We start from the raw sequence: 12,232 nt of genomic DNA, 5'->3' as shown, positions 1-12,232 counted from the left end.
TCAACAGAAGAAGAACCCTGACTGAAGTAAGGGCTCAGTACAGAAAAAATACACTGGGAAAGAGCAGAAAATGTTAAGACTTGAAGCTGAGTCTTTTACCATTACAGGGATCAGACTGAGCAGATCTGTCTAACCTATCTATTTCAGGGTAGTGTAGGTTTACAAAGTAGAAAGAAAAAAACAGAGATGTAAGTTACAGGAAAGCACCCAAGACAAAGTGCACTTGGACAGATAAAAAGGCGTAAAACACATGATACATGAGAAATGCAAATTCACCACTCTCCCTTGTGTTCTAGAGGGCACAAAAAGCCTTTGATTAGAATTTGGTTTACTACTGTGAAGGGAAGAAAGTCCTACTTAAACTGTAAAATGGGACCAAAGAAACATAGGGAAAAACAAATCTGAGAAGTCTCCTCTTGTCGAGATACAGTCAGAACTGAAAACACAGGACATACTTTCACTTACAAAAGTATTGGAAGATGCTGCCAGTGAAAAATCTCAAGTTTCTAATGGATGAATATGCCATTAGTGGTAAAAAGCTAACAGGTCTCTTCTTACTCCAACACAGAGCTGTGACTTCACCACAGAGTTTTAAACTGGCTACAACATAATACCTCATCTGGAGCTGAAAACTTTAATTATTAATAGGATTTCTTAGTGAAAATCTGAAAAAACCCCACCACTGAAACCTAGGTTTTCTGCTTTGAAAAAAAAATACAATCTAAGATTATATGTAAAACATCTGCAAGTATTTGCAAGCATTAATATATAATTTAACATACATTTTGAAATGCTCACCTTCCAAAGCACATTTCTGGGCATTTTTACTGACAGCTAACAGAGATAACAGTGCATTTGTAGCAACTTCTTTCAGCACATCCTTTGAAGATTTTTGTTCATAGACCTACAAAAATGCAATTTCATTACTGAAATGAAAAAGTGACCATATTAAAAGTAGTATTCATAGCTATAAATAGGTCAGAGTCTATATTTTCATTTGGATGATTTATCACTGTATTCCTATATAGGCGTTCTCCCTCTCTATACTCATGTTTATAGTCAGTCTGCACTGAAGTTTCCAGTTCTTTTATAATTAATTTTCTTAAAATTAAATCTTTCTTCTTTTGCTCCTAAGCCCACTCCTCTTATTCTTTTCTTAACATTTTAGTTTTCTAAGGCCTAGATTCCAAATTCTAGCATTCCCTACTTTACCTAATATTCAGGAATAGGCTTGGTATTGCAGGCAAGTCACTGACATGCCTTTAGTGCAATCGCACTTTCCTTCTACACAATGATGATGAAGAGATTCAATAGAGTGATATTCCTTAAAAAAAAAATCACTGATAATTATTTTACATATTCTTACTACCCAGTGAAAAATGGTAGCTAGTCTTAGTTTTGTGAGGCCTTTTAGAGAATCACCACATTTCTAATAACCTAAGTATAATCTCTGTGTTTTCAAAGGAATATTTATTTTGAGTAATATAAAAAGATACTTGAAAGACAAGGAGCAGTCTGTGCTTCATATATTATCCACTAGAGAATTTTTTCTATCTAGCAATTTCCCCTAAAACACCATGCCAGTTCTGACATCCAAGATAACAGAAAACAGCATCCATTTCAATCAGAAAAGAATAGGAAAATAAGAACAGTTGCTGGATCACAGTAAAACATATTTTGAAGTTAGCCATAAATACAACATCTTAGAGAAAATCTTAATACTTTTGACAGAAATCTCATGAGTACCTATCCATAGGTCTCATAGATTTTAATTCTACATACACCACGTATTAATGGACTAACAATTTTTTCAAGTTTTCATATGCAATAAAATATCAATGTATGCTCAAGGGCCATAATTTATTGAAGCGTTCACTGTAACCAGGGGTGTGTGGTGGGTTTAGAAGGTCAAAGAATAAAGAATAATAAGTTTATAACAAGAAAAATCCCAACACCTCATTGATAAGGACAACTTACACCAATTCAAAGCACCAAAGCATGGACTGAGTTCTGTGTTCATAACCAACAAAAAAGAACTTTACATTTAGACTTCAACTATCTTTATTAGATCTGGTGTGAAATCTCAAATCTAAAAGCAACACAAGAATGTTCAAAGTAGATTAACTGTTTTTCTGTTCTGATGGTTTCTTTTCAAATTAAAAACTTTAGATGTTTGAGTACTTAAAAGCTTAAACTAATTGACAAAAGTCAGGAAAGAAAAAATTGGTGAGTTTTAGCAATCCTGCACAGCCTAACATGGAAGTTTTGTGACTTATGCACTCAAAGGCTTTTGCCCTATTGAATTGCCCTATTAAATTTTCTTAATATTCATGAATGTTTTAGCAAAAAAATCATATTTGCCCATCAACCTCTTGGGTATTTTCCTGTAAGTATTATGTGTCAGACTAGAACTGATCTAATAATTAAATTGAGTTGTCTTATACCTGTATCTTTTTCAAAAGCTTTAATTTCATCTTACTATTTTCTAAATTATATCTTGAACACTAGCAAAATTCTCTTCTTTCTTGAAGCATGCACTTTTATGTATTTTTTTCTTACTGTGCCATCAAGAACTGCAATTCATAATAAAAAATAAAATTTATGTCAAGCATAGGGAGCACAAGTAATTAAGAACTAATTAATGATTAACTACTAGTTGAATGGAAAAAATAACTCTAGAAATTTATAATGCCTTATGCCAACAAATTCTATAATCTTAAACTATTATAAAAGTATTAAAATGAGAATGGACACTTAATTATTTTTTGAAATTATGCTGCATAATAAATTTAAGATGTCCCATAAATCCACAACAGATCTGGTTATATTAGTCTGCACCTACTCTAAGTTAGTTGAAGGGGAGATCACAGTCTTTCTAAAATACTGTAAGCTTTATACCTAGGAAAAAAAATGTTAGGGCCAAAATTTGAGTTTAGATATAGATTATGATTTCCTTCCTAATTTTCTTTCTGATCTTAAGTATACATACAGAAGGATTAATATTTAAGTACACAAAACAACCAAAGCCTTTCAAAGGCAGCATGTGCACTTACTAGATTTCTTATATTGCAAATGAATTCCAATTGGGGACCTGGTCTACTAATATTCACACCTGCACAGTGGGTAAGAAATTAGCATTTTCCACTACATATATCAGGTATTTTGTAGATTTTATGTATTTAGGATGATTAATGGAGATGACTGTTTGAAAAGCCTCCCTTCTTTTCTATGTTAGCCAATTATTTGCTTGACTACTTCTCTTCACAACTGCTTCTCCTGAAGAAAGTCCTAAATCTTTTGGGTTGTTTTTTTCATTTTTAATGGTGGTTTCGTTTAGATGTTTGCTGTTTTCACAGGTTACTTTACCTTCCAGGGGCTAATTCCACTGTCCTCTCAATGACCACTGTGAGGGGGTATAAACAAATACATGTACTTTGATCTAAAAAACTGAAGCTGTTTCTTTCCTAATTCTGTTACCCTTTTGGGGAGATCATAGCAGCTCTGTAAGGACCCAAAGACCACAGGTTCTTTTGAACTCTTTTATGAACAAAATGCAATGTCTGTTTACATTTCTGAACAGTTAAAAAGCATGTCTTTTACAATACTCAAACTGTAATATCCTTTCATTGACCTGTCAGCAGTTCATTCTGCATTGTATCGCCTTTTTCTCATCTCATCATAAGAATCGTCCCTTTTTGCTGGCACAGATTGATAAACAGTTATGTGCACTTGTATGAAAACAGAGGAATGTTACAACATGTCTTTATCACACATACTCTCATGCAACCATACCTTTTGTGCCAGAGCCAAGGAGTTTTATTTCTGACACATATGTAAGCATTAATACAAAAACCTAACGGGATATCAGCAAACTATGGAATTTGAACGAAGTGCCCCCGTTTTGCTTGAGTCCCTGAAAATCATGTCCTCACAGGAAAACGCTGTGCTTTGAAATTATCTGAAATTAGTTGCCAAAGACAGAGAATTCTGGTTTCAGTGGCCTGTAGATTGACCAACAAAGACCCTATTGGGAAATTCTTCCTCCTGAAAGACAGCAGGTTCTCAGTGGACAAAATACCATGGCCTCATTAGAGACAACAGAGCCACAGTACTGCAATGAAGTGGCAAAGGAACACTGTTTGTGACAAGTCTGGAAGGAGTAACGTTATTCTACAAGAATTCAGCATCCATACAAAGAGAGGAGATGAATACTAAGAGAGCATTCTTTTGGTCACACCTTCCTATATATGACCAATAAATGTCAAAAAAAGTGCTTTACATAGAAAAACAGTCCTAGGATACTTATTAAAAAAGTAGTTATGATCACTTCAGAACAACAGAAATCATAAATCACCTTTTATATAATGTGAAACATTCAGAAAAAACACTAAACTTCTAATCAGAGATGGCTATGACTGTTACAGTGACAAACTGCACATAAATTAAAGAAAGAAAATAAATATATAGATAGGAGGACTAAGTTGTGAGGGAAAACAAGACCAAATTTCACATATAATTTTGCTTACTACTACCAACTTGTAAATAAGGGAAGAATTAAATATAATGGAGGTAAAAGAATCAAAAATATAAAAATATACCCTGCAATCACATTGTTGAATTTTAAATACCTGAATAATTAATGAAGTAAGTTGAGTTACTGGTTCCTGGCATCCTTCAGTGTGATCCAGAAGAAAGCTAATAGTGGGAGTCTGACATACACTCTGTTTATCCTCCAGCTGTTTTCTTCCTTCCTCATTCAAAAGGACAGAGAGGAACTGTAAACTAGCCACATATAAAGCAGGATATGTGATAGACAGATGAATACAATCAGAAATGGTATCTAAAAGGTTAAACAAAAAAATTAAAATTTTTACATTTCATTATGAATAAAGCTCAAGTATACTTTAGAACACAGACAGACTTATTGAAGAAAGCAAATGAACCCAGAAGCAGTTATACTGTGCACTGCCCAAGGAACTCTACAAATTCTATGCATCTTACAAAACTTCAAAAAATATCAGAAAGAAAAGTTTGAGTTTTATAGGGGTTGAATGAATTAATTGCTCTGCATTCTTTTACATTACAAAACAAACAAACAAACAAAAAAATTTCACTCAAATCACTCATTTGTCCAGTAATCTTTTGAACTCTCCTCATTTAATCAACAGCTTACATTATAAAACCAACAGTACCCATTAGCTGCTTTATTTGCAATTTAATTTGGATTCACTAGATCTCTTAACATGCACAAGCTTGTCAATATTGAATATTGAAGCAAGTCACAGAATCCTGCCTAACTATATAACTAACTAATGAAAGAATAATTAAAATACAATAAACAAACTCCTGTATAATAATGTTGGATTTCTATATCTCTCATATCCCCTCAAAACTTTCCTTTCCTTTTATGCAAGATATTTAAAAAAAAAAGGAAGGGGAAAAATGAAGTGCTAATGGATCATTTCACAAATGCCACATTTGGTTAAGGTTTACAAGTAAAATCACTCATCCATACATGTGAAGAAAACAAAACAAGTCAGTCAAGCTCTGGACACATTGTTTTTCATTGTGGATATCTCATTAGTAATTACTTAATAGCATCTAAAGAGGAATGACTCTCTTTCTATTTGTTTATTAGTTGCTAGGAAAAAAAACCAGCCAGGAATAGTTATTACCAATTATTGCTGCACAGTGATTTGCAAGAGCTGCTGTCACAGATGGAAAAGATATCTGGCCACTTTTCCACAGTAATGTAGTTAGAAGGCTGAAAGAGTCTACCCATGTTTCATGAAGTACAGATCTTAACTCGGTATCTGCAAAGGCAATACAAAAAAAAAAAAAAAAAATCAAACTGTTTACAAATGTGCACAACCCTGGAAAGCTGAGCCTGACCACACCTGTCCATTTACATCAAGGTGGAACCTAAATGAAGACCTGCCTCTGTCTGGATATAAAGGAAACAAAGTACTTCATTACCTAAGCCATCTTTGGGACGTATGGTGAGAATCCTGAAGGTATTCCCCAAGAGAGGTTTCAGCAGCTCATCCTGGCTTAAAAGGTCAGAGTCCACCAATAAACATGATTTTAGAAGCCTGGACACAGATGATAAGTACTGAAGTAGTAACAAGACCTGTTAAATATTTGTAGAAAAATATGAAATAAAGCCATGTATTTACACCTTCCACATTATTTTAAATTTACTCACATTATGTCAACTGATTCATAACATTTTGAATTCATATACACCACTTAAATAATAGGACATGAATTGAAAATGTTTCTCTTAATTTTTACTATAGAAGATGAAACAGACTCCCTAGTCTGGAAACAGGTGTACAATCAATTTTCTAGTAAGAAAGCAAAAACTTCTTGTGAGAAGGTCATGACTCTTGCTGCATGTACAGCAGCATACTCATTGGAAAAATCACAAAGAAAATCATAAAAATGGTCATTAATACTGAGGAATACATATGTCTTCCTAAAAACAGAAGCTGACATTTTATTTAATTATTTATTCTCATAAATTTTGTCCAGAAACACATTTCTTTAATTAAAGGAGTAATTTTCTTCAAAATAAATCTGAATGCAGAGCAGCAGAAGCTATGAAATGGCTCTATGTCATGAAACAGCATGTTCTATGCATTATACATACAGAGTTAAATTTGATTAAAAGGTAGTTCTATCAGCAGTGACCCTACATAGTTTGCATACATCAAAATTAGTTGAGAACGATCTAAATGTCTGAAGGATCAGAGACAAAGCAAAGCAGCTGGGTTTGTTACATACAGTAAATATCCATTGTGTCAGTAACTATATCTGGCTCATAGTTCAGTAACATACAAAAAAATTCTATTACATAATTTCTTCAATGGCTAAATTTAACTCATACTTTTAAAAGACAATTCATTTTCAGTTTGGTCGTTCTAATTAGAGTCCTAACACAGAAATTAATTCTTCTATGTTGAATAAAATGGTTTCTTTTCATTTAAGCTTTGTCCAAAGCACAAAGATTCACACGAATGTAGCCTATAGCAGCGTGTCTGGACTATATAAATGAATATAAATTATGCTACTATAATTAAATTCATAACTTAAAAAAATTAGGAAGTAACAAATGCTTCTCTAACCTGAGCTTTTACATCTTCTATATGACATCGATGACCCAACGGAGCTTTCAGTTCCAAGATGCATCTTTCAACCAGATTAGCACTTACAAGACTAAAACAAAATATATTGGTTAGAAATATAGTTAAATAATTAAACATTCTATTAACTTAACATTCCATGGAAGAGAATAATATAAATAAACAGAGTAAAAATAAAGTAAGATGCACTCACTGCTAAACCCCTGTTTTAAGGCAGTCTAGTGCAATGGCAACTATAGTACCGGTATGCTGTTTCAAAATAGCTAGACTAATATAAATTCCAATAGCTGTTACTGCACTGGCAAAAATCAATTTTTTCTATTTGATTTCTTATTTTCTTTCCTCTACAAGAATAAACAGCTCTGTGATAATATAAACTGTATTCACACCAGGGTTGTTGGGGTTTTATGTTTGTCTATGTTTCATTTTTTCCATTAATTGCACTATGAAGAGCAACTACAAATGCTCTTGAAAACTTTTACCAAAAATGAACTAATTTTTCATGCTGCACTTCAGGACTTCCAAACATTTTTTTATAGACAAAAGTATTTGCTACAATAAAAATGGAAACATGGCGTACAATCTGAAGACTTCTTCAAAGTGGTTCCTCTTTTTAAAAGGAAGTAAAACACTAGGATCTATCATCTAAATTTGGCAAGTTTTATTTACTCTCTTAATGTGAGGATACTTGGCTCATCTTCAAAATATTTCATAAAATTCAAAGAAGAAAACGATAGAATGAGCTGAAATAATCTGCAATTCCAAATACTTGACAAACCCCTAAAACATCACGAGAGGAACACAGTAGTCCTGTATAAGACGTACCACACAAATGGAATCACCAATACGACCACCTATTCTATGAAAAATAAAAAAAGAAATAATTCTGATTCTTTTCTTCAATTGATTGTATTTTTTATTTTAAAAAAGCAATTTTGAACACTTTAGAAGCAAGAAGTGATCAATATGTTTAATAGTTTTAGTAAGAAACATGGGTAGATCTCATATGAAGATTTTTTTTAAACATCTATTGCTACACCTTGTTTGTAGTTCAACAGTTATCGATCTCACACCTGCTGAGAGCTGTTAGCAAATGTGTTTGTTGAAGAGCAATTCCAGTATCTTTTGGCATGACAACCAGCAGATTGTGCAGAAGGCTGCAAACAGCTGACAAAAGGGCAGGTGTGATTACAGCACGCTGTTTAGACAGAGCAGCAGACATGGGAGGATCATGTTGACTTGGAGATTCTGTTATGGTTGTATCACTTTGACCTAGAGCGTGTTGAATAAAAAAAAAAAAACCCAAAACAACCCAACAGTTAAATTACAGCAGTTACATAAACCAAGTTTATTTGTGTTTTTCATTAAAAAGTCCACATTTAATTAATCTACATTTAAACTGCATATTCAGGAATGAATGAAAAGAAAAAAAGATGAAATCAGATACAGGAAGTAGTTCAGAAATAAAATGCTCCCTCTACCAGGCATTAAAAGAGTTAAGTAGCAAATTTGGAAAGACAGAAATTCCCAGTCCTTTCTTTAAAAGAAAAATATTTTCATTTGTACACAGCTCTCTCTATATACATGATTATAAATACATTTTTATATTAGCTTTTATCTTTCTACATATGAAGAGAATTATATATACATTTCTGTGTATGTGTGTGCATACACACTCCTGTGGGCATGTATGTATATGACAGCTCTACCATGACTGATGTGTTGAAAGCATGACTTAGATGCCAGAAGGAAAACCTAAATCTTGAGTTACATTTCAAGCAGTAACATTTTCACTTGCTTCTGTCAAATTTTGTATTAAATGAAGTGCTTAATGTTTGTCTTTTAAAACAACCACTAGAAGCATCAACTGCTCCAGCAACATACAAGCTGTATAATGTACAGCACGAACAAATACTGAAATATGGAGGTGTGAATACACTGTATTTAGCATCATATACAACTCAGGCTTGACTTACCTTGTGCCGTAAGCCGATCAACCACAGTTTCAGGAATAAAACTGGCTGAACTTGGAACTGTTGCCTGAAGCTCAGTAACACTCCCCAGTGATGGTGATGCAGACAGAATCTAGAAAGCCATAAAAAGGAAACTCGTTGACTCCAGCTTTTACAGACTAGTCTTTTACTTATATCCTGCTTGGGACGGGGGAACAATCCATTCTAACCAACAAAATCAAATACGATGTAAATACTACTGTTCAAAATCAATTTGATTTGACTTTTACACTATGTGTGCATATATATATGACAAAAACCCCAATAACTGAAATTACTAAGAGATGGGCAATATGAACAGTCTGAAATATTTCAGTTAAAAACTGATCAATGCCCATGTTACTAGAAATTCTCTCTCTTCATCCTTCTTTTTCATCCATATAATTGACTCAACCTACATTTGGATAAAGATAGAAAGACATTACTGAAGCATTTAAACTCACATTTTTCATGGACTATTTGCTCTACTGAGAACACCAGCACTTGTCCCTTTGTACCAGGACACCCTCAGACAAAAATATCATAAGTGCGTTCATCATCAAAGTTGACGTCCCTGAGTCTTTTGAACTCTGAGTACTTCTTTAACCTTCATCCTCTGACTCTTAAATGTATTCATTTCATAGTGAAGATATGAGAAGTTTAAATGACAGTAGACAACTTTACCACACTCACAATACCACGCTCCTCCTACCAATTTTGCATTATTTACTCTATGGATTTTTATGTGTTTTTAAAAAGTTCCTAATGCTCTTGCTACTGTGTTTAAAACCACAAGCCTGAGATCAGAAGACCAAGAATCCAGCTAAATGACGTGCTTTTGTGACACAACAAGACCTGTAACCTGTTTCAGAACACAGGACAAGTATCTATCATGTCAAGTCACTCTTTCACTTCTGGTTTTTATTTTCTAGATGGAAAATTCATATCAGATAATTTTCTTAAAGAATCACTATACAAAGCAAAGAATACAGAATGCTGGAGAATCCAATGAAATTGCAACACAGTTATAACTTGAAGAAGGGTGTTATTTGAATTTTCCTGACAGGGAGCTTTCTAAGGAAGACTGAAATATCTCAAAGATTTGGGTTTTTAAAAAAGTTTTATAAGAATAACAGTTGGAATATATTTTTACCCAAGGAAATGTTAAAAGTGACTTAACAGACAAAAAGGGTGCAGGGAAGGAAATCACAGTTCACTCTGTTCCTAGCTATTGTATCCTTGCAACCTCCACATTGTAACTTCCTTTTCTCCCACATTTTCCTCTGGTCTCCCACTATTGCTCATCCTACAATCATGAGTCTTTCTTCTTAAGCCTGCTCAGTTGTTCCTCAAGAAAAGTCAGAGGATTATTGTAACACATAAAACAAGCTACAGTAAGATCCGGGGGTGTGTCCAAAACACAGGATTCACTCAGAGCTTGGATCACATAAACACTAGGGCAGTACTTGGCTAAATTATTTTCTTATTAGCAAAATGCAGTACCAAGCTGTACTGAGTGATTGAAACTCAAAATTCTATTTTGATTGCACAACTAAAAGCATATTTACCAATTAAAATAAGTTACTTGAAGTTCTATGCTTGCTAATTTAAATAATTACTAAAACGCATTATTTATATTAAACAAATCTATCTCGACACATGACAAATTCTGCCTTTATTCAGCACTATATGTCAATTCCAAGCATTCTAATAGCTGAGAAAATCCATAACACTTTTCCTTAAATAGTACAAACCCAAAATGTAACTTCTAACAGTTCATATGGTTCTTCTGAAGCAAGTAAAACCCTAAAAGGACTTTAACTATACTGAGAGTCATCTTACAGATATTATTATGAATTATGCAATCTTTCATATATTAGTAAGCAGTATCAGCTACCTCATACAACTATTCTCTATCTTCTACAATTCTCTAAATACTTTAGGCAAGAAAATAAAAACAAATTCTCAGTTATGTTAAAAAAAAAATATTTTAACAAATCAGCAAAAGCTTTATCTGGTTAGAAAAATATCATCTTCCTGACTGATGGAACACTCATTGATAATTGCTTCACAGTGAGAAATAGGTTAAATCCCAAAATTTTCTGCTGTCATAAAGAAAACATCCAATAACACAATTAAATTGTTTCCACACTGTTCCGCCTTCCAGTAAAAAAAAAAAAAGAAAGCTATTACCACTTTTATAAATCACCTTTGATAAGGATGAACTGGAGGTCTGGGACACAGCATTTAGTAAAGGATATTTACTACTGCCACCATATTGTTTCGGGGAGCAATGAAGCATTGTGTTGCTTAACAGTGAAACTGTGGAAGAAGGTGTAATAGGAGAAAAGGTTCTGTGTATGGGGAGAGGGAGGATGACAACTGCAGATTAGAACTAATTCAAAAGAATACAAAAATTGTCAGAGTGGAAACACTGGAGAAATGTGAGAGTTTTGCCATTTATCTACTAGATAGGAATAAAAGGTCTTTTCTTAACCTCTAGTACAAAAATCCCTCTGGCATTGCTTTAATAGGCTTGCAGTGATTAATTCTATTCAGTTCTCTTTTCAAAGGTTTAAATCACTTAACTGTATAGCACTCTGGTAACCACGGTTCCAGAAAATAAAGCACACATTTTTATAAAAAATAGTAAGAAGATTTCATAGGAAAAAAATGGTCATGACTTCAAGCTCGATGGGAAATACTGGTAGATCTTTAGCTCACATCATTTTTAGGCCAAGTTTTTAAATAACTGCTCATTGTGCTAAGATGTCCTGGACACATAATAGCCCTAAAATATTTATGCAGTGTAAAGCAAGTCAGTATCCCCATGCAGATTGGTGATCCCTTATCATATGTACTAAGCACAAACCAAATATGTTGGTTAAAACAGGAGTAAGGATTTGTCTTCTCTAAGGATAACCTGAGTTAACGTTTGTACTATTTATTCTATGAAAGACCAAGATTATTAATCATTTCAGAACTGGCATTTTTGCAGTATCCACATTCCAGTTCACAGAAAAAGCATAGATAAATTTGACAAAAACCTGTAATCCACTGGGATCTTAAAGACACAAAATACAGTGCACACAACTT

At 33.4% G+C, this 12,232-nt stretch overlaps 1 protein-coding gene across 9 annotated transcripts in view; it reads right to left on the bottom strand.

Annotated features, from left to right (window-relative positions):
* The window catches only part of RTTN (rotatin), a 77,039-nt gene that overhangs the window by 15,026 nt on the left and 49,781 nt on the right, over nt 1-12,232 (bottom strand). For 7 of the 9 annotated variants that reach the window (XM_014870908.2, XM_088172614.1, XM_088172602.1 and 4 more), the window contains 7 exons: nt 9,122-9,230; nt 8,219-8,417; nt 7,128-7,218; nt 5,977-6,130; nt 5,676-5,813; nt 4,629-4,840; nt 799-904 (listed from right to left, as the gene is read on the bottom strand). In XM_014870908.2, the coding sequence (XP_014726394.2) occupies nt 799-904; nt 4,629-4,840; nt 5,676-5,813; nt 5,977-6,130; nt 7,128-7,218; nt 8,219-8,417; nt 9,122-9,230 (1,009 nt within the window). Of the gene's footprint in view, nt 1-798; nt 905-4,628; nt 4,841-5,675; nt 5,814-5,976; nt 6,131-7,127; nt 7,219-8,218; nt 8,418-9,121; nt 9,231-12,232 lie in introns of those variants that run through there. The other 2 variants (XM_088172612.1, XR_015806550.1) reach the window with 2 other exon arrangements.

This window comes from Sturnus vulgaris, chromosome 1, assembly GCF_052056855.1.
Source record: "Sturnus vulgaris isolate bStuVul1 chromosome 1, bStuVul1.hap1, whole genome shotgun sequence".
In the NCBI taxonomy this organism is placed as follows: Eukaryota; Metazoa; Chordata; class Aves; order Passeriformes; family Sturnidae; genus Sturnus; species Sturnus vulgaris.
Note: the sequence above shows the minus strand (reverse complement) of the source record. Positions and strands in the feature narration are given on the sequence as shown.